The following is a 26,183-nucleotide window of genomic DNA, read 5'->3' on the forward strand; positions in this document are numbered from 1 at the left end:
AGTAAATGTATGTGCCAGCCCCAGAGCCCGGCCCGCATCTGCTGCTCCTCCGATCCTGGAGATGGGGAGGGGAGGGGATACGGGGGGGGGAAATGTCCTTAATTAGCTGCTATCTGACGAGATCCCGTTGTCCTTCAGACCCGGGGTTGGCAGGGGCAGCCTGAATCGATCCTGCTCGCATATGAGGGAGCTCTTTGTTAGGAAAAGCCTCTCTCCTGCCGGAGCCCCTCTCGCTGTTTGCAGCTCAGGCGCCGCGAGAGCTCCGTGCCCTTGCAGGGAGCACAGGAGGAGCCGTTTTGGGGGGGGTCGTGGCTGCACCTTAAAGGCAGCAGCACCCAGGATCCCGATCCCCGAGGGCATTTTGCTCAGCCCTGGAGCATTTCATGGTCCCCATTTTCCTGCATCTCCTTCCCGCGATGCAAGGCGTTTGGGGCACTGCTCTTTTTTTTCATTTTTTGGAAGCGAAAAGCCGAAGGAATAATAAAACCGTTAAAACCCGCTCGAACTTGGGCTGCAGGCCTGCCAGCCAAAGGCACCCGAATTAAAAAAATAAAGTCCCGCGTGAGCCAGCGCATTAAACCCGAGACCGTGCCGTGCCATATGCCTTCCATCAGACCAGCTCCATCCCCCCCAGCCCCGAAATATCGCACGGCTCGCTTTTAGGGCAGCGCTGGCGGCCTTCGCCTCTTGCCTTTTTCTCGTCATCCTCCGCAGCTTTCTTGAACTCGTGCTCGAAGGAGCTGGCCAGCTCGTTGAAGAGTCCCACCTCCTCGCAGTTCTTCAGGAACCGAGTCGGGGTCGGGGTCTGATCTGTTCGGGAGGCAAACACAGAGCAGCGGTCAGAGAGAGGCCAGAAAATCCCCCCGAACCCCCTTCACCCTCTCCGGGGACGCCCCAAAACGCGTGGCCTCTGCTTTGCAGAAGCCTGGCTGCTTTCCTGCCAAGGTGTGTGTCGTGTCTGCGAAGCAAGTGACAACTCAGGAAAAGAATTTCTCCTTGATTTTGTCTCGCTGCTAAATGGTGCTGGGAAATAAATCACTGCGGCGAGTGGCGTGCAGTGATTTCGGTGAGATCCCTGCCCGGGTGCTGCCCCATCCCTCCCACCCTGGGGTTTTGCCCGTTCTCGGCTGAAATGTTATCACAAAGAAGGTAAAATAGCGGGGTTTGGTCTCCCTGAATGGTCAGACCTTTAAAACACGGAGGGTTTGGAGGGGAAGCGGCCAAACGGAGCGGCCCCGTGGCTGGCGCGAGCGCGGAGCACCAAGGCGCATCCCGGGACGGACGCGGGAGCGCTGCTCAGCACCACTGCCCGAAGCAATCCCCACGGGGCCCGTTTTCCACCCTATTAACACGTCGAGTCGTGATCCCTCTGGCCATCGCCCAGGCCGTAAAGCAGGCAGGAGGCTCCCGGAGACGTGAGGTCGGGAGCCCCGCTACGGCAGGAGCCGGCTGGCCGAAAACTTTTGGCACGGTTGGGAACACAAAAGGGGATCCCCAGGTAATAAAGCCCAGACCCCCTCTGAGCACACTCCGCTTCCCCCCAGACCTCTCTTCATTAAGCTACGAAACTTCGTCAACTGGAGGCTGCTTTTGCAGGGTTTTTAGGGCTCTCGTGGCTTTTTTAGGACCGTTCCCCATTTGGCAATGTCCTTCCGAGGAGTCTCCACGGTGCCACCGAGCGAAGGAGCGTCACCTCCCTCGTCCTACCCGTGTCCCACTCCTACCACCAGGAACTGCAGCAGCTCAGAACCCCAAAAGCGAACATCTTCATCTAAATCTGCCTCTGCTGTAACGGGCGGAGGGGGACAGATCCCTCACGGCTCAAGGGAGGCTGAAATCCTGCCGAAATCCCGCTCGTTAACGCGGGGGCTGCTGCCCCGGGCTCAGCACAAAGCAGGAGGGAGGGGGAGAAGGAGAAAACCCAGGGACAAAAGGGACAAAATGGTGGCTTTACAACAGGAGGGATGCTCCGCGTTAAATGGGCTCGTGCTGACCACAGCTAAATAGGTTGTTGGTTTGTGGGTTTTTATTTATTTATTTATTTATTATTATTATTTTTTTTTTCTTTGTGATTTACCCTGCAGCGACCCATTGAGCAGCAGCCAAGAAAAGCTCTGCTTTGGGGGGGGGGGGGGGGGGCTCCATCAGCCCTCGCCGCTGTTCCTTGTGCTAAATCCCCCCCAGTTTCATCCCCACGCTGGGTTTTATCCTGAAGGGTTCGCACCCAGGAGAAGCAAAGCTGAGGGCTTTTAACGGGGGGCTTCAGGGGGAGACGGGGCTGTGATCCCCCCCCTGCACCTCCCAGCCAGCCCCCCCCTGGGTTTACAAGCAGAAGGGAACCCACCCCCCCTGCATCCTACTGACACAGGGGGCGAACTGAAGGAAAACTCATCTTTAGGAACCCAAGGACCCTTCAAGCCCAAAATTTTCATCATCAAATCCCGTTCGCCTGATCCCATTCGGAACGGCTTCTCCTTTTACCAAGGGGAACACAAACCCCGCTCCATTTAGCCCAAAAGAGGAGCCCGACAAGGCAGGAGAGGGTCTGTAAGTGGCAGTGATCTGCTGCCAGACAATACACTTTTTTTTTTTTTTCCCCCCCCCAATCTTATAAAGGCTGCATTGACCGCGCGCTGCCAGAGCGCCTCGGTCGGGCTCTCCAAACGCGCTCTCGGCAGTAGCCGGAGCACTCGGCGGCGTTTTAATTTATTAACTGCTGGCCCAAAAGCTCGAGGAAATTGACACCTGGGCTGAGGGGAGGAAGCTGGGTTTGTCAGATTTGGTTCATCGTCCTCAAAGAGCCCAGGCAGGAACGTGAAAGAGCTTTTTTGTCCATAAATCTTCCAGGCTTAATAAAAAGGGTGAGAGCTTTTTTTTTTTTAAAAAAAAAAGCCAAAAAAAAAAAAAAAGGCAAACAAAAAAACCCCCCACAAAACCTGATACCACCATAAAATAACGAAAAAAAAAAAAAAAAAGAAAAAAAAAAAAAGAAACTTGGAAGCCTCTGGCTTTCCTTTCCTCCTGATTAAATGCAGATCACAAGAGCTTTTTATGGGAGGTAGGGACGTTTTTCAGTGCATCTGGTCCCCGGTATTAATCTTGCAGTCATGCTATATTAATGTGCACCATTTTCCGAGTTGGCCTGGGTTGAGCGCCGCATACCTGCTATGATGACTGAGTCGGTTCGAGCAGGGCCGAATTTCAATGTCATCTCATGCTTGTGTTTATGAACCGCCAGGTGGTCCTCGTTTGTAAACCTCTGAAATGAAACAATTTAGAAAATGGTGAATAAATGCATTTTGGGTTTTACGGTACATCCTGCAGCAGGCTTTGGGGGGGGGTGAGGAGGGGGAGAGCCGCCCGGAGAGCGGCTGTAACACAATCGCTGCCGAGCGTTAAGCAAAACCAGAGCGGGACAGATTGTTGGAGAAGCGGGGTGTGAACACAGAGCTCGAAACCAAAAAGCCATTAGGCGGCCTTCTGGCGGACGGGGGACAAATATTTGGAATAATCCTTTTTTTTTTGTTGTTGTTTTTTAAGCGGCGGGGCTGCGCCGGTGGCTGCAGCCGAGCTCGGCGACGCAAACGGTCGCCGCCGCCGCGCCGCTCGGCGAAACGTGCCGCTCGATTGCTGGCTGATGGAGGGACAAATTAGGGGAATTAGGGGTCAATCAGCTTTATTATTTTTTTTTTTTTCAGCAGAGCTGGCACCAGGGTGGCCGTTCAGCCCCGGGGCTTTACGATGTGGGATGGACGCGGCTCTCAGTGGCGGTGCCGTGCCAGGGGGGGGCCACCCTTGGCGTGCCATAAAAACGCCTCCCGAAATTCCACCTGCGGCTGAAAAAAAACAAAAAAACCAAACATTTTTGGGCCGTGCTTTTGGGAACCCCGCAGGGCCGAGAGGCAGACAAAAGGGCTCGCTGCCATCAGCGCCGCGCGAGGCGGAGGGCGCAGGGGAGAGAGGCGAGGACAGAGTTAAAGCAAATGATAATCGGGAGCCGAGGATGGATTGCGCCTCTCCAAACAGACTGCGACAAAGCGCGAGGCGCAGGGCACCGCACGGGCCGTGCTGCAGGATTTTTACGCAGCCAGCAGCCGTGCAGCAGCGGGCTGGCCGGATTTTTTTTTTTTTTTTCCTCTCGTTTCTAGAAAGAGCCGGTGCCGCGGCGGAGAATTTCCGCCCTTTCCCCCAACCCGTCCTTTTTTTTTTTTCCTCGCACCACCCCAAAGCCACCTGTTTGGGTGGGTTAGCTCGAGCGCGACACCCCGCTTCGCCCTCTCCTCCCGATGCTTATTTAGGGCTCGATTTTTCGCTCAGGGCTCGATTTTTCGCTCGGGCAAAGCCACTTTTCTAACCCAGGAGCTGCCACCTCGGTGCCGGCAGACATCGGGCGCCTCCGTGCGCATCCCATCCGCCTCCCCCTTGGGTACAGCACCAGGCTCATTCTGCAAAGCAGCCTTAAAATATGTTACAACAGACAGGTCCATAAGGTTTTTGATGGTGACTCGTAACCGGGGCTCGAATTAAAAGGGGTCAGAGCTTTTACACCCTTGCAGGCAGCTCCACAAAGAGGTTTTCGCCTGCTTAACCCCGGGTGCGCACGCAGCGGCTTTCCTGGTCTGCAGCTAAACCCTAAATCCCACTTCCCAACACTTTTGCTAAAGACCCCCACACACTTCTGCCGTGTTTTTTTTTTTTATTATTTTTTCTCCACGCTCCCAGCAGCTTCAGCAAAACCTCGGCCCCCAGCTCCAGCCCCGATGTGACTGGTTTCCAAACGGGCGTCACAAATCTCCGCGAACAAAGGAGAGGAGCGAGCGAGGCGCAGCCCCGGGGTGGGATTTTGAAGCCGCCGCCGCCGCCGATTTCGCCGAGGGAGCCCAAATTTTGCAGCCTCGTTTTGCGCCGCGCCATAAAACGCTGGCGGAAAGGGGGGGGGGGGGGGGCAGGGTTGGCACCGGCGCTTTGTCACACTTTTGGCCCAAAATACCGGCTGCCAGCCCCCGCTCGACGCGCTGACGAGCCGTTATCGGAGGAAAAAGGGTGGGTTACGGTAAGCGGAGGAGAATAAATCAGGATTTTATTTTTTTTTTCGTGAGGACGGAGGAGCAGCCGGTTCCCGATGAATATTGAGCAGGCAGGCGGCCGCTACGCAGACACAGGAGGGGAAAAAAAAAAAGGAAAATGAAGAAAATGCCCCGTTCTCCCATTTGGGCTTGTGCTAGGTAAAGAAATGAGATTTTCAGGGCAAGAAGGGGGTGAATAGGGCCACATTTCCCCCCCCACATCCTCCCCAGCAGCCCTGGCTCCAGCACGGGGCACGTTTCAGCCCGGACTTGGCAGCGTTGGTACTGCTGAATTTATTTTAATCTTTCATTTTGCTCCGTGCAGGATTTTTTTTTTTTTTTTCTAGGGCACTTTTGCTGCTTTCGGCGCGCGTTACAGCTCTATTTAACATCTTTATGTGGTCTTACTAGCTGCGGAGCTCTCTCTTTCTCTGCACAGAAATGCTCACAGACACAATATATCTTTCTACATGCATTTCCAAACGCCGAAACCTAGAGGCTGAGTCTGGCACTTCAGTTCTAAATCATGTCATTTTACACAGAGAAGAAAGCAGGGGGGAGAGCGGGGGGAAAGAAGGAGGGGGGATAGGGAAAAAAAAAAAAAAAAAAGGGCGAATGAGTTAAAGCCACAGCACCGGCTTTAATATTTAATCTCCTTCCATCAGCAGCTGACATATAGCAGTGTTATTTCAGCCTGCTAGTTTGCGGGTGTCTGAATTAAAAAGAAGATGTAGGCTGTAAACTCTTTGGGGCGAGGGACAGCCGCGCGGAGCTGAGGATGCCGCGGCCGCCCCCGCGGCGTGCATCGGCCCCGAAAGCAGCGACCCTGCGAGCGGCAGCAGCCTAAAATCAGGTCTAAACGCCACCAACAGCCCCCATTTCGGCTCTTTTCTCCCCCTGTGATGGCTCCGGGAGCTCCGGCCGCTGCCTTCGGTGCGAGGGTTTGAGCACGCCGATGGCATTTGGGGTTTGGGTAAACACGGGGCTGGGTTTATTTACCCAAGAGGCAGTCTCAGCTTTTTGGAGAAAACAGATTTGAGGCAGATTAAGGCTGGACAGTCTGCATTCTTTACTCAACAGGCTGTGACAGCTCGATGAATAAGCGTGCTCATTTAAAAATCTTTATTTAATAGGGCACAATACTTCCAGCTGGACCGCCGTGCCATCTCTGCCAGAACAAGAGCCAGAGAATAAACGCAGCAGGCTGAAGCCTGGATCTTCAGGCAGAAACATTTTCCATCGTTTTAAGACGCAGGACATGAAAAACAAGGGGTTGCTTAGGGTTTCTCCTCGCTTCTGCATGCGTAAAGCCTTCGACCGCACTCAAACCGCGGGCGAACGGAGCACGGTGTGTCCCCTGACACAGCCTGGAGGCACAGCACGGGCACAAAAAGCCCCCCTGAGAGCTGAGCTCCTCTGGGCTCTGCCTTCAGAGGCAAAATCAGAGCTGGATGCATCCCATGCAGGATAAATCCCATGCAAAGGGAGGCTTAGGGAGTGCTGAACCCACTGCACCGAGCCCAGTGGCCAGGTGCTCGCTGGTGGTAGCCACGGTGCACGAGCTGTGTGCCTGTTTTTTAACCTTGACACTTGTTTTCGGAGAACACAACCAGTGGCTGCGGTGCTGAGCCGGCCACCTGGCCGAAATTCAGTTTTAACACAGACGGGGTGCAGGCTGCGGCGGCACAAAGCTTGGGAAAAGGAGGCTTTGCCTTGCAGAGAGCGCAAACCTTGGGATTTAGGAGGGGTGGGGAGCCAAACCTGGCCACATCAGGCTCCTCACGGGGCTGAGTTAACAGCTGCTGGTAAGACGGGGAAGCCCAAAGGCTGCTCCGACCCCGGGCACAGCAGCGTGGCTGAGACACCTGGATAGGATGGGAGACAAAAGGAGACAGCACGTGCCCGGCAGGCGCGGTGCTGGAGGGAAACGGCACGGGCTGAGCTGAGCAAAAAGGCACCGACTTCCAAAGGAGCCCCCCCAGAGCCCACCTCAGTGTGAGCATCCCATGACAAGGGGGCTCGGGGGGGTGTCTCGGGGTCTCCGCCACCCTCCAAGCACCGCCTCGGGGGGCAGGCTGGATGGATTTCCCCCCCCGTGCGCCCGGCACAGCCGTGGAGGTAACTAATGCAGGGTCACGGGTGCCCAAAGGTGAGCGGTGCCGGCTCTGAGTGATGCGACCCCCCCGGTTCCCACGTGAGATCCGGGCTCCATCCCCCCCATTTCCCAGCTGAGCAATGCCCACGCTAATTCCCCCCCCCCCCCTTTTCCTCGCGCAGAGGCTGGAAGGATTAATTCGCTAATGCGCGTAAAGTGCCCGGCTCCCGGAGTGATTCATGGGTTTTAGGGGCCGGGGGGGACCATTCCAATTATCTGCCCCGTGAATCCCCAGCTGGGCCCGTTTCCAGAGGAGAGGAGGTGGCACGAGACGGCGGCGCTAACACGGCGAAGACTTGTTGGTTCGAAAGAATGCAGCAAGAGCGCGGCCACGCTGCCTCTTTTTACGCTTCGGAGGGACGGCACGCCGAGATTTCGGCCCCGTTTTCCCTTTGTTTGTACCCCCAGGGGTGGGTTTTCCCCCAAAAAGGGCTCGGAGCCTGCCTGCTCCCATGGGAAAAGCCGGTGCCACGGTCCCAAAGGGGGCTGAGGGTGCTCAGTCGGCACCGTTGGCTGCCTGCAGAGCTGGCTTCAGTGGCGGCATCCTTCCGCTAGAGGAGGGAAGAGACAGCACCTCCGCCAGCGGAGGCCGAATGAAAAGAAGAGCGAAGGTTTACGAGCCGGGCAGAACAAAACCCGAGGTCGCAGCCGGCACGGCCCCGTAGCCAGAGGGAGCCCTGCCCAGCACAAAGCTTTTTGGCAGGAGGGGAGCGGATCCTTTGCGGTGCCCTGGTGCTTGGCCACGGCCCGGGCTCTGTGCTTGGAGCCCCCCAGGCAAGGTCACGGCACCCTGGTCCGTGCAGGAGAGGAAGGAAAGACTAAAAAGGTGGCAAGGGCTCATCTCCACAGCCCCACAGGCCGGGGGATGTCAGCTCAGCCCCTTGTCTCTCCCCCGGCACGGCTCTGGCATCGCAGCTGGATGCACCCCTTTTGGTGCCCTTCCCAAAAGGCAGGAGCAGCAGGAAAAGGTTATTTCTGTTTTCCTGCAAAAATCAAAAAGGGCACAGCCAGCTCGATCACCTCAGAAAGGAGCAGGCTTGGACGCATTTGGGGCAAGATCCCCCCTGCTGTTCCCCCTGCCCCCCACTAAAACTGCATCGAGATTAAACCTTGCAATGTTATTTTTGGCTCCGGCAACTCCAGGGACCCATGTGGCTGTGCCTTTTGCTTTAAAAATCTGCTTACATCCTGCCCCGTGATTAATTCACGTTCCTTTCCTTGTTTAAAAAAAAAAAAAAAGAAAGAAAGAAAAAAAGAATAATAATCAGAAACTCCAGCCTGCTCACAGGGTGCTTGGTGTTAGGAACCCCGTCCAAACCACCAGCACAGCCTTTAACAGACGCGTTGTTGGGATTAGCATTGTGCAAACCACAACAAAGCTGCCTTCTTTTTTCCTCCTGGAGGGAACCGTGTGATTTCAGAGCTATTTTTCGGGGGGCTCGTTTTGTTTTTCAGCCAGGCATCACGGATGGGAGCTGCGTGGCAGCACCTCCTCCGCGTCGGCTCGTCCGCCCCGCAAATCCTTGCGTGGGGAGGAGAAGCTGGGAGCACCCGGCGGTGCCCGGCTTCTCCTCGTGCATTTCTCCCACCTGCAGCGAGCAGAGAGCCCCCAGCACGGCAAGGTCACGGCGACAACACACGACGCATCCCCAGGACGAGCTGCTGGTTTTGTCGTGCAGCAGGGAGCAGGCTGGAAAAGGGGATTTGATGGGTTCGGCACGCTGCTCCTACCAACTCCCCGGCAATTAGCAGCTCAGGTGGCTCCCCAAAGTTCCCTGCGATTTAAACAAAGAGTTAAGCAGGTCCTGGAGCCCGTCCCATCCGTCCCATCCCCGTTCCTCCTTGGCCAGAAGGGCAGAGCATTTAACTGGGAGTAGGTAAATAATTTAATTTACATTTCTATAGCTTCGTTCATCCCAGAGGGCTTCTCATACACATGCCCCTCCGCCGAAATGCAGGTGTTTCAGCAGGGGGGAAGGCAGCAACCATCTGGCCTACAGCACACCACGTCGCAGCGAGGAGGGAAGCATTCGGCCAAGGACGTACGGGGCAAATTCTTTAATAAATTCCGCATTCAACTTTCTTTTTTTTTTTTTTTATATAAATTTTAATCAAGGCTCCCGTGGCAGACGCAGCATCTCCTTCACCTCCCGCACGCTGGAGCTCAGCATCACGGCTGGGTGCAGACAAAACCGACCTCAGCCCCACTGAACGGCCAGGAGCTACCTGCTGGGATGGCATCGAATCCACTGGGCTAACTGGGATTCCACTGGGATAACTGGGATTCCAGTGGGATAACTGGGATAAACGACCCGGCTCGGACACCGGGAGCTTTCGCTCTCGAACCCAAGCCAAAGAAAACCCAAGGGATTTCTTTATAGGGTTCTGAAGGACCTAGAACCGACCTCTTCCCCTTTTTCAAAAGGGTTTTATGTGGAAAAAGGCAGAGGAGCAGCCGGGTTGCTGCTGACACCGCCACCCTTCTGCTGGCCGGGGCCGGAGCCACCGGCACAAAGCCCGCGGCGATGCACTGGTTGTTTCCTTCCACACGGTGGAGCGTTTTTAGCCTCGTTTCACCGCCAGTGAAGGTTATTAAAACCCACGTATTAATTACCGCTGCCACATAACTTAAGAGGAGAGGCCCAGCGGTAATTAAGGGAGGTGAGCGAGGGGGTGGAGTTGCAGAGCGTCAGCGGCTCGGCAGCCTGTGCCTACGGATGTGCGCCTGCCCCATGGGATCCCCCAGATAGCTCCAGCGTGGACGTGAATCATTCTTACGTCCCCGGCTCGAATCCCAGCAGCACCACAGGTTTGCAGTGTGACCTTGGGCGAGCCATCAATTCTCCCCCCTACCTACCAGACAGAGCAAATAAAAAGGGAAAAAAGGCACCATCCTTCACCGGGGCGTTAGGAGAGGAAGCCGAGCGCGCACACAAGCACCAGGAGCCGTGCGAGAAGCACTGCAGGAAAAAAAAAAAATATTAACAAAGGCAATTACGGCGGCGCTCCCCCGGCTGTATTTCAGGCGGGGATTCATTAGGAGCTCGGCGTTTTTTGCTATCGCAAGAGCCGGGGGCCACAGACCAAGGAAAAGGGGCAAAGTGTGGGCATTCGGCCACGCAGAATTCCTGCCCTGCCCGGCCGCGGGGCTGAGCGGTTTGGGGAGCTGGGGGGGCATCAAGGGGGGAACGTGGTGCCCTGTAATCCCTGGGGCTCTGCCCTGTCGTGATCCCGAGGAAGAATCACGAACCCCCAGTGCTGGTGGTAGAGAAGAAAGGGGAAGAAAGGGTGAAAAAGGGAAAAAAAAATCCCCCCCCCAGTCCCCTCCCAAGCCTTCAGATCTACCACAGAAACCCAATCTGGGCTCCTGCCTTCCCCTGCAAGCCTCTGCTGTTTACCAAGTGAGTCACCCTTCCTGCCTCGAACGCTCCCCAGCTCCTGAATGAATAATTTGGGAGCAAAGCCTCGTTCTCAGCAAACAAACAGCATCAGCAGCAAGCCCCGCACGCCGCACGCAGGCAAGAGATAATTTATAGAGTGAAAAGAAAAGAATAACAGGAAACTCCTTCTCTGCATACCCCGAGAAACAAGAATGTATGCGCAAAAATAATTAAATCCGAACTGGAGTCGATTAATTTGTCTACAGGGCTGAGGATTTGTGCTCTGGGAGGCTGCACGGGGCTCTTAAACAGGCTCTGGACGGGGGCCAAGGCTGTCAGTGAGGCAGGGGCTCGGAGAGGTTTTGGCAGCAGGTGCCGCAGCACATGCAGCTCCGCGCTACGAGTTGCTCCGGCTTCCCCACTCGCTGCCAAGCCGGAGATTTCAGCTGAGAGCTCGGCCTCATTGCAAACCGAGCCCCTGAGCCCCGGGTGACAACGGGGAGCCCCGCGCAGCCCGCACGTCGCTGCAGCTGGCGGGGACCCTGCGCCGCTCGCGCTGTCGGTGCCGCGAGGGGAGCTCCAAAATGTGGTGAGAGGGAACCCAAAAATGTGCTCGGAGGGAAACGAGGCAGCGGGATTGAGCTGAAAGCGGGACGAGCGGCTCGCTGAGACACCCGAGGCTTGAGGGTGGGAGCAAGGAGCAGCCTGGGCACCACTGCAGGGAGCTGTGAGCCCCGGCACCGTCGCCCTCCGTGGACTTACCCTTGGAGGAGCACAAGGGCGAGCTGTGCTGGGGGAGCTGGCCTCGAGCAGCGGGCTCCCATGGGTGGAAAACCCCATTTACCGCTCCGGACAGCCGGTGCCACAACTCCAATCCAATCCCCTGACGTTAATTTGGGAAGCAAATTCGGAATTGTTGGGAGGGAGCCCGCTGGGCTGAGGCTGATCGGAGAGGTTTGGCCGTTGTCCCCTCGCTAGCGCGGGTCCCCTCCGCCGCGCTATTGTCCCGGTGCTGCAAGAAAAGCTGGTCCTAAAAACAAAGAGTTAGCTCCAGTGGAAAAAAAGCGCTCATTGTGCCCGTGCGCCGCTGCTTGGAGGAGTCGCCGTGACTCAGCCTTGACCTTTGAGCACCACCACAATTAGAAGAAGGATGCCGTGCTCCCCATTCAGGGTTTTAAGGCGCTGGAAGGTTGGTTTCCTTCAATTCATTCGCAGCGCTGGGTGGGCGCCCACCCATTCATGCTGTGCGAGCCTCTCCTTTGGCTTTTCGGGCACAAAAACAGGGTGGTGTGTTTTTTTTTTTTTTGTGGAGCTGAGCTAGAACTGCTCACGGGGAACCTCTAACAGCACCAGTTTGGAGAGGGCATCACGCTAAATGGATACAGAGGCTCGTTGCTTTTTTTCCCCTTTAATATTAGCACATTGGCCTATTTCCTCGTTAATATTAGCATTTCCTAGCTAGGAGGAAGAAGCTACGAGGAGGAGCGGATCCTCACAACTAGAGGAGCGTGAGCACGGCTTAGCCAAGCCTCAAGCGGAGAGGGACAAAAAACATGAGCCAAATTCAGTTCTGTGGATCCCCGGCCACCCTGAGAAGCAATTGGGGTATTTTAGAAACGAGGCGCAGAAATATGCAGGACCTGGCCCCTTTGTGCCTCCCGAGAGGTGCACGAGCGCTGTGGAAGCTCAGCAGACCCCATCAGCCAGCCCTGACATCCCCAAGCGCCCCAGTGCGAGACGTGGGACGGGACCGAGGGGTTCCCCAAAGCCCTGCAGTGACTCCCTCCTGGCCGCAGATGCCCCACGTCCCTTCGGAGCACCCCACGCTACCCCAGCTCCCAGATCCCACCCTTGGGTGCGATTTCCCCCACGGCCAACCCATCCCATGGCCCAAAAAAAGCTCCCTGGCACCGATCTCAGCACCACGGCGCACGAGAGCGCATCCTTTCTCAGCGCATCCCTCGTTCCCAGAAACGGCCAAAACCCCAAATCCCTCATTTTCTAAGGGCCACGATAAGTGCCGAGGTGCGGCAGTAATTAAAAAAGGAGGAAGGCCAACGGCAGAAAAAAAAAATTCCATGCGTTTGCCTCTTTTTGCCTCTCGGAAGAGCCACCTGTTTTCTCGTAACAGGTAGATTTATGGGCGTATTAACGCGGCGCTGCTGCTCCCACCCTGATGAGGTTCTCAGTGACCCTCTTCTCTCCCGAGATTTATGGTTTCTCGGAGCAGCCTAGTGCAGAGGGGTCGAGCTCCAGCTTTTTGCACCACTCCATCCCGCGCCCAGAGATCACCTGCACCAGGGACCCGGATCTTTTCCCCAAATCAGCTGCAATCATTACGCAACCGTGCCTGCCTGCAGAAGGTGCCAACCCTTCCCCAGCAAGTCGGGGCAGGCTCACGGGAGCCAAATCTCGCTCTGCTCACGTTCTTCTCCAACTCCTGCCACCACCGGAGCTCACGACAGAGAGGTTTCTGCTGCCTACACACCAGGATTACGTTTGAGGAGCGCATTAGCACGCTCCCAGCTCTCTGTGCTTGCCGGTGGACTCGGTGACCTGAGCAAATCCCCCAGCAAAAGCCCCTCTGTGCCTGCAGCAGGCTTCCCAGCTGCAATTCCTGCTGGTCCAGGGTTCTCTCTCGCTCCTAATTGCCTCCTTGGCTGCTCCTGGCTAATGGCAAACCCTTTTAACATTGCTTTCCACCTGCAGCCCTTAATAAAAATTAAGTGGAGAAAACTCTTAAGTGCACGAAAAATCAGGAGGGATGGAGGCGAGCATAATGCAAGCCGCGTTTCCCCTGTGCTGTTTGATCTACAGCCTCCTCCCAGCCCCGGCAGCAGAGCTCAGCCCTGCCGGGTGCCACCTGGGCGATGATTCAGCGGCGCAGAAACGCGCAGCTGAGGTCACCAAAACCGCTTCGCTCGCATCCTCGGGGTCCCAGCCATTCTCCCGCCCACCTTAGGGGCTGCCGTTCATAAAATTTCACACGCAGGCAGGGCGAAAGGCTTTGAAAGTTTCCTCTAAAGCTCGCCGATGTTTGAGGTTTACGGCAAATGTCGCATAAAAGGGAGAGCAGCTAGCACAGCGATCCCAAACTGCTTTTAATACCTGAAGCGTGTGCAGGAAATCTCTCCCCCAACCACAGAAACAAAGGCTCGGGTTAATCCGAAGCGAGCAGGTGAATTAGGAGATTGCACGAGAGTTGAGATGCCGACAGGGATGCTGTGCAATGAAGAGCTCACACCTGCACCCTCAGCACTGCGAGGACCCGGCGACACGTCGCATGGTTCCAGCAGGGAAAAAGCAGGAGCCTTGCACCAAAAAAGCAAAGAAAAGAGCCAGAAAAATACCCACGAGCGAGACGCTGGTGGGACAGGCTGCTCCTTGCTTTTATCCCTGGCTTGGATTGCTTCAAATCCGGTCCTCTGAGTATTTCTTCTTGTAAATGAGCTTTTTTTTTTTTTGAGACTGAGCTGCTCGTCTCCCTGCCTGAAGTCCACACGAGGAGGGTTCAAGCAGACAAAAGGGACAGGTGACGCTTTCGGTCCCTGGCAATCATCCTTGTGACCCTGAGCCCCTCGCCCGTTCCCAAACCCCGCTTCTCAGCCTACAAGGAGGGACTGCCACATTTCCCATTTATAAATAACTTGAAGAAGTTAAGAAGCCAAAAACGTTTTAACTGCCCCAAAGACAGACTGCTCCGACGTTTTGCAAGAACTTCATTTTATGAAATGGTTCCATTTAGCAGCCTTTACTGCTGAGATGAATTTATAGCTTGTTTTGCACTGCTGCAGAACTCTCCCACCCCATCCCCTACACACACAATTCTTTATTGTCTAGATGTTTACTCTCAGGGGGAATTTTAGGACTTTAATGTTTTTATTGTTTTAATCCGGCATATAAAAAAATTATTTGAGCTCAACAGCTGGTACAAGTGCTCGGGAAGTGGCGGTGCAGTTTCTCAGCTTGCATCATTAAGCAGGTGTTAAATAAACACGACGCCACGCTCCTCCCGAGATTTACCATCGCCGGAGATTTGCAGGGGACCTTGTGGGAACGGCGGGGATGTTACCAAACATCAGCCCAGCCTCTCCTGCTCCACGGCCCTTTTTATTTCTGCCAAAACTCCCAGGACTTGCCTTACCCAAGCTTATTCACCCTCAATCCCTCCAGCCAGCACCGACAACTGGAGGAAGGGGCGAATCTCTCGAAGGAAAAATCCCCGTTTGCCACCTTCTGTGCACAAAGGGGACTTCTGCGGATTGGCCACGTGTTTAGGCACTCTAAAAAAACCCTAAAAGGTGCTTTTTCTTCCTGCCTGTAATGTGCTGACATGCGTGCACCAGTCCTTTGTGCGGCTGCAGCACCGCAGCCCCCAGTGGCAGAGCACCGCGGCGGCTGCCCGAACCCAGCAGTCCCTTACAAAAGCTTCCTCCAGCATTAAGTGGCTAGAAATAAATGTATTTGTGTTTATTGTGAGTTTTTACACCTTGGTGAAGAGCTGAGCCTCTAAGATAAAGGTTCTTGAGCAAAGCAGCAGCCACTGAGGGGCCAAAAATAAAACTAAAAATAAAATAATACAAAAAGCCCACCTAGAAATCCCTCCTACCATCAGCCCTGCTGCTGTTCTCTGACCTCACGCGAAGCACCTCTGGAAAGAACCCGATTTTAACCATTGCTTAGAGCTTTCCTACCCCACCCTGGCTCTCCAGCGAGGCTCGGGGGGGGCTCGCAGAACGCACGAGGACGCGGCGTCCCCTGCTCGGCATCGCGGCGAGCCGCAGCCACGGCGGAAAGCCGCAGTCAGCCGCAGAGGGGCGGAGCGGCCGCCGCACAATGCCCGGCTCCATCCCGGCGAGCATCCTCGGAGGCTGAAATCCTTCCTCGTCTCCTCTCTTGCCAAGAGCTGGCTCCGGCAGCCGCTTCTGCAGGGCTCGGTTGGGTCTTGCTGGGCTTGCTCAGATGCAGGGTCCTGCAAAAAAATCGTGTCCCCCAGCTCCTGGCTGCTGTTTAGGGACTGAGATTGAAAGAGGGCCCTCACCGAGTCCCCCCAGTTGTTTTTTGTCCTTAAGTTACAGTTTCCCTGGATTTTATGCAAGAGGTTTGCAGAAAATCCTGCAAATTCGTGCAGCTTTTTGGAGATTAAAGGCATGAAAGCAAGGTCTTCGTCCGAGCTGCGTGCCACTTCTGCCTGCATTAACCAGGGAAGCGTTAGGTGTCTGCACAACACCACAACCCGCTCCTAAACTTCAGAAATCAGCAGGCAGATAGGAAGCGAGCCTCTGAAACCACCACCAAAACCCCAAACCAACCTGTCTGGTCTTCAAGAGTCTGTTTCTAAAATAAGGAACTATTTGACCACGGAAGAGGCAGGAAGAATTCAATCCTGGGACCTCACCCGTCCCAAACCTCCGAGCCCAGAGCCCTGCTTCACATTTGCTTTCCGAGGGAGCAGGGATGAAAAGCAGGTCTGGAAATAAGATGGCACGAGGTTAAACTCGCCGGCCAACGTGGCCCCGGGCAGCTTTCTGCCCCTCCCGAGCTCCAGAGCACCAGCAAGTTTTCAGATCAGTCTAATTTCAAGTTAATAAAAGAGCCCAGCTCGATTTATGGCCTCGTGCTAGCAGCACACGCCGTTTGCATTTTTGATATAGGGCGAGAGCTCTAGGTGAGGACTGGGCTGAGATTATTTTGTTCGGAGCAGAAACTCCGCGGCTGTGAAAGCCCCTTAAATCAAAACGAGCAGAAAGCATTCCCTGCAAGCCCGCAGCCACGCTCCTTTGTGGGTATTTTTGCAGCCCCGATCATGTTCCCAAGAAAGGGGAAACCGCCTCGTAATCTGGGAGCAAACAGCAAGGACGGGGCTCGGGGAAAAAATAAAAGAAATAAAAGAAATTGTTCGAAACCTGGCAGCACCTGAGAAACTCCAGATCCAGCTCGAGGGGCTGCGAGAGCCCACACGCAGCCCTTCACGGGGGACCTTTGTGAAAGGGTGAGAACCCTAAAGCCGGCTCCGAAATACCCAAAATACTCTGAAATACCCAAACGCTCGCCGTTAGTGGGCACCCTGCTGAACCTGCACCCTTGGGTGCTGCGCAGGGGCCGCTTTCCAAGCAGGGGGAAAAGCAAAGGGCTCAGCAGCCCAGCCTACCCTAGGAATCAGGCTGGGCGCTGCTCAGCGCCCTTCCTCGCAAACCCCAAAGGTGAAATCAAGTTTTGGGCAGCTCCAAAGAAGGTTTTGGTGCTGCCCCTGAGCCCTCGCCCCCTTCGTGGCGGGCAGGAGGGGCTCCCTTTGGAAAGGACCCACCCCAGCGCCGCAGCTCAGCGGTGGGTGCGCTTCGGCTGTGATTTGCGAGGGGTTTGAAGGATCCTCGGGGACGAGAGGTGCTCCAAAAGGGCAATTAGCTCCATTACCGGCTATTCCGCTGCAACACGCCGTGGGTTTACTGGTTGCGTGCCGCCTCATAGACCCCGGCTGATGCCAAAATGAACAAGGATGCTAATGAAGCGAGCGGCAAGCGTGCCCAGCGCGGCGGCGGATGGCTCTGCAGCACGGCTCGTCCTCCTCCACCAGCCTTTTTTTCTTTGACAGGACCCGCACGAAAGCCGGCTGCTGCATATTTTAAGGCGTTATTAGGCAGCCTGCAGCCTCAGCACAGCATCTCCGAGGCGGCAGAGGGGAAGAGCACGCAGCTATTTCTTCAAATCCAGAGGTGCTATTTCTTCATTTTAATTGCTACAGCAGCCAATATGGCCAAGAAATCCTATTACAAGCTTTTTTTTTTTATTTTTTTTTAGAATAGGCGTTCACCAGAAGAGATAACTCTAAGAAATGTGAAAGCTGTTGCCAAATCTCATTGCGTCCCCAGCCTGAGAAGCCAGGGTCAGCAGAGATTATTATTTTTTTTTTTTTTAGAAAATCAGAAGTAGAAAGGAACTGAAGCAAGTTTCAGTTACTCATCTCCTCTATGTATGTTAAAACAATTCATTAAAAAAAAAACAACTTATATTTAATCGGATTTGAGAGGTTTTTAGAGAAATATGCTCTAAAGCCTCATCAAGCACACCCAGGGCACCTTCCAGAGACCTCCTGCCAGTCCCCCCCTAGTGCTGCACACGCAGGAGGACACTGCAGTAGATGAAAACATCCAACAACAGCTTCCAGATAAATTTTGCTGCAGTGCATGCCCTTTCCAGCAGCCGCCTCCCCCAGTGGCCTTGGACACCGGTGTCCCAAGCCCTGTGCAGGAGGGAAAAGCTGCTCTCGGCCACCCAGCCCTTCACACGTGGCTGCAGCAGAGCAAACCGTGGGGCTCTGGCGAGGAGGGCGAGCAGCACGAGCACGCCTGCAGCATCTTGGAGCCTCCCCTGCAAACATTCCCAATCCCCAAGTGCCTTCTGCCAGTCGTCCTCTTCCCTAAACAAAGAAGAAAAGCCCTGCAAGAAACACATCGCCCCAAAAAATTCGGGTGGAGGTCTCACGGGCTCTCAGCACCACCACTACATGGCAAGGGCTGCACCAGAAGGGGGTTGGCAGCAGGGTTGAAGCCAGGAGCTTACTGGCAGGCAAAAAAGATGCAGAGGAGAAGAAATCCAGGGGGAGAACGCAGAGGACGCCCTGCAATAACCGTTATTCTTCCCTGCCTGGTGTCACTTTGAAGCCTGCCATGTGCCATGACGGGAAGCGGGTGTTGCAACGCTCCCTGCACCCCTGGCACTGCAGCAACCAGCCCGGGGTTATTTTTAAACCGCAGGGAGGGTGCAGAGGGGAAGAAAGGCAGCAAAATAGAGGAATTAGCCAGTCCAAGAGAAGGCGGGAGTGGGGGGGGGCAGGGATGAAAACCAAGCCCGGGCTGGGTGGGGTGACAGCTGCCCCGTGGCACCGGGCCAGCACCGGCACCAAAAGGGCATCGGGGAGGACGGCAGCGCGGAGCCACGGCAGTGCCCGCGCTGCAGGAGGGGAGAAGAAGCCTGCAGAAAGCCCTTGCAAAAGAAAAGCCTTCCCTCCTCGTCCCTGCAAGGCTGCCTCTCCGTGCTGCAGTGCTCGTGGACGTGGAGGGCTTCCAGATTCGTTACCCGTGCTCTCCGCAGCGCGGCCGCTGCCCGGAGAGGATTTGGGCACGGGCTGGGGGCACCAAAGCGGCCACAGCACTAAAAGACAGCTCGTGCTCAACACCAAATCAACCAGAGGGGATGCAAAGATGTTGTCCTGCGAAGAACAGACCGCCGGCGTGTCACGTTATTGAGAGCTGGCTCTTTGGCACCGGCTTACGTGGCGCTTTCTGCGCGGCCGCGGGGTTTGCGCAAAGGTCCGGCGAGTCCTTTGGCATCCAGGCTCTTATTTAGAAACGGGGGATTTGGAAAGCTGTCCGGAGCCGTTTCCATCTGACAGACAAGTGTCTGTGTCGGTTCAGCGCCGCGCACGTGCTTCAAATGCAAAGCAGAAGTGGCACTGGCAGAACTGGCAGCGAACCCCAGCCGGAGGAATGATAAAGATTTTAACTTACAGGAAATGCTGCTATTAAATAATATTTAAGTCTTAATTATATTTTAAAACAGCCATTTTATAAAAAAAGAAGTTCTATTATAGTGCTTTTGTAGTTAAAGGTCTGTCAACATTTCCATTTTAAACCTTCATTTCTAGGGGGTTTATAATTTGGTCATAAAAATTCATTCTAGGCTGGAACTTGGCATACAGGGGCTCAGCCTAGGAGCAATATTTTTTATTATCCAATTTGGTTTAAATTGGTTTGGCCGTTTTTAAGTTATAGGAGTGTAAAAAATAAACGTTTACTGGTTTCAGATGCCTTCTCAAGCTTATTATTATTCAAAATTAGCTTTCCCCTCCCCACCTCCAAAAATACCTTCAGCAAGAGGTGGGAGATATCACCTCGCTCTGCCGACAACACATGAGTTACAATTCAAATTAATTCCCTTCTTTTGATGCTAACAACCTCAAGAGTTACTATAACCAAGCACTACTTTGCCACAGACCCATTACGCACTGTAAATGCTCAGAGATTTGTGCAGCATCTGCCATTTTGTGCCTGCTGTACAGGTACTGCAGCTGTAAAGGCCTTAATTTGAAATAAATAATTAACTCGGGAAACCTGCACTCCTGGAGAATAATGGAAGACCTTTAACCAAGATGTTTCTCTGCAGAATTTTATTTCAGCTGTGGCAGCTTCAAATAAAAAGCTGCAGATGTGAAGCAGGCAGGCACATACAGCTAGGAATTCCTCGCCACGGAGCCTCAGACATTTCCTTGGATTTAAAAACCAGAGGAGAAACTCTAGTTTATGGCTCAGCTCTTCAAATCACTCGGGTGCAGTAGGGACACAACACAGACGTGACTTCGCATGCTAAGTGCAGACAAGGGGTATCTGTGCCCAAGCATAACAAAAAAGCTTGCAGAATTATTATTTTTCTTTATCCTGGCTCCATCGTTAACATCCCCGCTTTTTCATTTTAATATTTGGCTGGCACACAGGGGCGTCAGCCTCAGCTCAACCCCACCAGGCTGTGACCCTTTAGGGGCACGCAGGGGAGGTCTCTGCAATGCCTCCAAGGGCTCAGAGACGGATGGGAACTGCTTCCCCGAGGATCCAGCCCCTCGTTTTGGTCCCTGGGTGCCCTGTGGCATTGCGAGGTGCTTGGGTCACCTCGGGCAGAGACCCGGTGTCAGTCCCAGCACGGAGCCCCGGAGGGGGAGCTTGTGAGTCCTGCTCCTGGCTTCCAGCTCTCTCCAGTCCTGTCCAGCTTCAGTGACTGCTACCATCCGCCCTGCTCCACAGAAGCTGCTCTCCTGCTTATTAAGGCTCCGATTTCCAAAGCCGTAACGGCTCCTACCTCATTAAATCAGTGGGCGTTAGGAGCCGGGATTCTTTAGGAAAAACACCCTGTGCCTGTGGCCAAGGCTAGCCCCGCTCAGTTCCCGTGCCAGGACAGTAACAATCTCTATGGGAGGACGGGGTGTCATAACTCTGCTTAATCACCGTTTAAATTCCTGCTTGCTCTACCAGCAGGTAGCCAATTGGGCTGAAGTTTCTCCAGGACTCGATTTTAACCCTCCGAGTGTCTCACGCAGCTCCTCTGCCTTCCCTTCGTGAGCGCCAGGAGCAGAGTCTCAAGAGGCAGGCCCCGAGGAGGCTGTTAAATCAATGCACAAATATTTCTTTCTGAACGTGCTCATATTCAGAGCAAACACCTCCGTGCCCTGCGCACGCGTGGCCCCGGCAGCAAGCTCCAGCAGGGCTCACACACCCCTCTGGATCTCCTCCTCCAGTGGCTCCTGGCACCTCCGAGGCAGGGAATATTTTCTTACCTTGCTTTACCCCATAACGGGAAGGACAAAAGAAGGACGGAGACAAAGCCAGCCTTTGGGATTGCCATAAAAGAAAGATGCTTTGCTGTAAAGCAGAAGGGCACGGGCACTGCCTTCCTCTCACCTCTGGGCTGCTCTGCGCACCTACCTACTGGCTCCACTACATTATTCTGCCTCTTCCTATCACACCAGCTTGTCCTGACTGATCTGCTTCCACCGAGGACCTTCAGCCACCGCGACACCTGCAGGAACAGGGACAAGACTCATTTCTCCTAGCAGCAGAGCTGGGATACGAAGGCACCAGCACAAACCACGTCCGGGGCTGCCGCCAGCATCCATCAGTGGGAGGCTGTGACTCCAGGTCCCAGGCCACCCAAAAGTTTGGACCATGACAAGGAACACTCACCGCTGGAAAGCTGCTCGGAGGGTCGTGCTTTGCCCCCTCTCTGTACCAGGCCTGGTATAAAAGGGATAATCTATATTCGTTTGGATTATACAAGCTCCAAAACACACCTTAGCTTCAGTCCCGCATTTAACCAATCGCCGGAGCCATTTGTTGCCTCGTATATTACAAAGCAATAGAGATTTAAGGGATAATGGTCATGGCGGCAGAGTATACAAAGCAATAAACTGCTTTTGAGGTTGGTTAAATGCCAAGTGATGCTGAGGCCTCAATGCCATAAACATTATTTCTATTATATGACAAGATAAGAGGATACAATAAACCACAAAGAAGAAAAATCATTTTCTGGCCTCGTGAAAGTTCTGGGCTCTGCGTTTCTCGGACACTGCACGAGCATCACCTCAGCGGCGTGGGTTTAAGGGGAATAAATTGTTAAATTAAGGGGGGGTTTAAAAAGCAAAACGATTGTTTGAGGAAATGGCCTGTATAACTGTAGTGCTGGAATTAGGACCCGAGCGATGATTTGTGTCACTTATAAAGAGGGGAATGGCACCGAGTGGGGAGGCAAGGGCCAGGCAAAGTCCTGCTCCCAGTAGAATATATTCAGGGTTATGGGCCCTTCATTAGTTTGGGCACCAGGAGCGGGCAAAATATCTTTATTAATAAAGATGGCCCTCTGTTATGATGCTTCATAAAACCTCCCGCATCCAGCGCTGCCCAAGCCTTCAGGAGAGGTTCTGCTCCTCTCCTGGAGTTGTCGGAGAGGCACGTCCATCCTGCAACACGCACAGCACCAGCTTTCCCTGCCCGGATCAGGCTCCAGGCACAGTCAGAAGCCTTCAACACAGCTTTCCAAGGGAGGAAACAAACCCAGGTGGTGAGCGACTTCCCCCTGCAGCCACCAGATCACAGCAACGAAGCAGCAGGAGCCCAGCCGAAGCCCCTGCCTTCCTCCCAGCCCTTTGCTCTGGATGCCTTCAGCATGCTGGCCGAAGCTTTAATTACCCCGTGTTAATGAGTCAGAGCTGTATCATTACCCAGGCTTCGTTAACACCTTTCAACTTTAACGGCAACGCTTTGCTTTACAGCTCACACCCGGGTTGCGCCAAGGCTGTCTTTCATCACTCAGAGTGTTTTAAATGGGATTAGGAGATTTTGCTAACGATTAGCAGCGCGCACCACCTCCAGATTAGTTTCACCCAAGGTGTTCAACGAAATCCTGACTCGGGGCACGGCTTCACGCTTCCCTTGGGTATCTCGAGGCAGCAGCGCAGGGCTCACGGCCCCGTCCAAGTGCAGAGGGGGCTAGGGGAAGGGGGCCAGGGAAAAACGTGCCAGCTGTCCTCTCGGAGCAGATAGCGGCTAAATGACCTTGAGAAGAATCCTCTTTAAAAGCAGTATATGCGGCGCATTTAGAAGTCAGCTGTGTCGCAGCAGCCTCGCCGTTGGGAAGCGATCGCATGCAGAATCCAAAAATAACACCATTAAAGACCTAGCAACCAAAACATGTTTACGTGCCCACTGAAAGCCCACTGCTTGTGATGATACGGGAGGGCACAGCGAGACCTGCCCGTCTATTTTTGGTGGCTGCTCCCCCTTCCCCCTCCGCACTTCCCTGAAAAATTCGCTTTATGGCCTTCTTCTCTACATAGAAGGGACAAAGGGAAAGCAGGAAAGAGGCAAAAAGCACAGCAGACAGGGCTGGTACTAGCTATAGAGGGGAAGAACCAGCTAATGATACAAAGGAATTACACTGGGAAGCAACAGATTTATTTTTTTTTCCTTTAAACCAAAGTGGGAAAATCTCCACTGGCTTCCCAGTAATTGCCTGCAGTCTCCTGTTCAAATTAGCCTGGCTCTGCTCTCCCTTCTCCCGTGGCCTCCCACGTACTGTGTGTCTCAAAGCAGCGTTTGCAGGAGGCAGATCACTGATTTTAGGGAGAGGAAAAGGATTGGTGATTTCCCTGTGCCCGCTCCCCCAGCTGATCATAAAGCCTGAAGCCCATCACAGTCTGCTTGGGACCACGGTGGCATGGGAACAGGGACACCCTGTGCAATGGGAGCAGCCCACCAAAAACAGATCACACCCCTCAAACAGGGAAATACCCAACAGAGCAGAATCTGCAGGGACCAAAACACGCCAGTGGGTCAGGCACGGGGTCAATGGTTTAGAGACGAGAGAATGAAACAGAGGCATTGGAGCCCAAAAATGATGACTGTGATGACTGAAGAGGCAGAGAGGCTCAACAGCCAACAGCACCTTCCCTTCCCAACAGCTTTCTTCCTACACAAGATGCACACAGAGGTCTTCAAGGATCAGAAAAAAAACTGCAAGGAAGTGTCCTCCAGTGCTAGCCGCAGCCTGGCTCATTTTTGGGCTGGGAAACATCCTCCCATGCTTTCAGTGATAACACACCGTCTGTGTGCTGGGGTGAAAATCAAGTTACCTTCCAAAAAGCTCAAAACTCTGCATCCTGCCGACTCTCACGGGTGCCAGAGGCATTCAGCATCTGTAAAAAGGTTGGGATCCTGCGGATATCACTGCCCCTGACACCTGTGTTTGAAGACAAGCATTTCAATCTTTAGGAAACAAGGGAACGAACTGAGAGAGGTGCAGCCACCTCTGACCCTTATTAAGGCTTCACTTTAACATCAGCCCACACGAATAAGCCATTTTTGACGGGATGATCCACGGTGGCTTGCTGAGGGTCAGGTTTTAGTGCCAAAAGGCACCACAAGCTGCTGGGGAAACAATGCAGCACGTGCTCGAGAGCTCAAGCCCTGCAGACAGCTGCTGGCAGCCATCATCCCCCCAACATCGAATATTAAAAATAAATCCAGATCTGAAGCAGCCAACTGCACTTCCCTGTCTGGCTCTTCTCGAGGATCCAATTTTACTCCACTTGTCCACTGAACACTGATTTAGGCTGATCCTTCCACCATCCTTCCAGCTGGTACCGCTGCGTTTTAGTGGCAAGCAGAATTTGTAAAGGCTCTAAAAAGCTTCAACATGAAGCTGATGCAGAGAATAAAGGACAAAAAAAAAAAATGTACACAAGATACTAGGACTTGCAGGGAGAGGTTTGGGGCTCTACGTATTTAGTTAGCCCAAAGGACCGTTAAGGGGTGACTTGACCTGTCAGTAAACACCTACAGACATCAGACATTTGATAGAAAGGATTTTCTGTCTAAGAAACAAAAATTAATAAGATCCACAGCCTGGAAGCTGCAGCTGAACAGGTTCAGACTGGAAATAAGGCATAATTTTTCCTTACCAGAGAGAGCAATTAACTATTAGAACAACTTAACCGAGGGCTGTGGTGAATTTTCCATCACTGGAAATATTTTAAATCAAGCTTGGATCATCATTATTTAATACATGCTCTGGTTTGAACAGGTATTGAAGGACGTTCTAGGAAACTGTGCACGAGGTCAGGTTAGATCACAATGAATCATACCGGTATGAATTACCCGGATTCTAACATTTCAATATTAACATGAAGAATTGTCAGAATTACCCATAAGCAGCAGTCTGGAACAGCGAAAGGAGGAAGCAACCACCTTTATATGTCATTTGTGGGAGATTGTGGGAGATTAAATTTAAATACATTGTTGTTTGCCTTAATTGCTTGTTTGAATCCGATTTTAAGGTTGTATGATTGAAGTGCTCACATCATTAAGTGCTCAAATACAGCTAATACATTTTATAAATGACTTGCACAATTTCACAGGCAAAGAAGTTCAAGATAAAAAGCAGCTTATGAAAAAAAAAAAAAAAGGAAGATCACCTGCAATGGATAGAAAATGCTTCAGATGAGACTAGTGCCAGAATGACCAAAATGCTAAGGAGTCGTAACTGTGTATTTTTTTTTAATATCCCCAGTCCCCAAGAGTTTGCAGATGAGGTTTTTGACCCATTTCTGCGCTATAAAAATAAATGCGTCACAGTATTCACATACAGTCTCCAAAGACATGCCCCGGGGATGCAGAATTATCTTTAATTCCAATTAAGAGACCCACAAGAGGCACTAAAGGATTAAATACCCCAAAGAATCGCGTGGGGGACAGGAGTACCACCCTGGGATCGGTCAGACCTCCCAAATGCGTCACAGCCACAACAATTTGGCAACCTGGCATCCAGTGGTTGCAGACAGGAAAACAAAGTGCTTGTAGACCACTTACTAACTAATTAAAACCCACAGTTCCCCTCTCCCTCCACCCTAAGAGGTTCAAATGCTTTGGAACAGACAAACCTGATTTTCCTTGGACTCTGTACAGTTCTGTATTTCCACAGAAGCCCCGGTTCCTAATAAATCCCACTAAAACGGCCCCAACAGTGGTTGCACAATCCCCCTGTCCCTCCCGTTACTATGGTGCGAAAGGTACCAAGATGCTACGCCACCGAGAGACCCCAAACTGGGCTTTGGGAAAGCACTAATTTCATCAAAATTCAACACAAAGGTGCCTTCCCCAGCAGGCACGCCGACAAGAAGGGTCCTTTTGCTGCAAAGGGGATGTGACTCATTCAAGGATAATTGTTTGCCCTAAGAAAGCCAGCAAAAGTTTTGCAAGGCCGTAGCCAACCCCAGCAAGCTGGCCGTGGAAGAAAAAAATTCACAATGGGTCTTTTTTCTTTTTTTTTTTTTTGGCGAGCCCAAAATAGTCCATGGCAGTTTGGGGTTCGCATAACACGAACCATCAACTGTCACATTCTCAGCTGCTTTACAGAATATGCCACAGCAGCTAACTCATCCTGACAGAGAGCGAATGCCTGTCCTTTGGTTAAACAGCCTTGAAAGAAGATGAGCAACGTTATCAGAAAACATTAACGGGAGATCAGCATGTTTCCTCTGGG

The 26,183-nt window shown here is 53.2% G+C and overlaps 1 protein-coding gene across 6 annotated transcripts in view; it reads right to left on the reverse strand.

Moving 5' to 3' along the window:
- The window catches only part of LOC137846061 (cyclic AMP-dependent transcription factor ATF-7), a 63,201-nt gene that overhangs the window by 17,625 nt on the left and 19,393 nt on the right, over nt 1–26,183 (reverse strand). For 3 of the 6 annotated variants that reach the window (XM_068663682.1, XM_068663683.1, XM_068663686.1), the window contains 2 exons: nt 3,163–3,259; nt 692–810 (listed from right to left, as the gene is read on the reverse strand). In XM_068663682.1, the coding sequence (XP_068519783.1) occupies nt 692–810; nt 3,163–3,259 (216 nt within the window). Of the gene's footprint in view, nt 1–691; nt 811–3,162; nt 3,260–10,078; nt 10,130–11,363; nt 11,572–26,183 lie in introns of those variants that run through there. The other 3 variants (XM_068663681.1, XM_068663684.1, XM_068663685.1) reach the window with 3 other exon arrangements.

Source organism: Anas acuta, chromosome 29 (assembly GCF_963932015.1).
Source record: "Anas acuta chromosome 29, bAnaAcu1.1, whole genome shotgun sequence".
Lineage (NCBI taxonomy): Eukaryota > Metazoa > Chordata > Aves > Anseriformes > Anatidae > Anas > Anas acuta.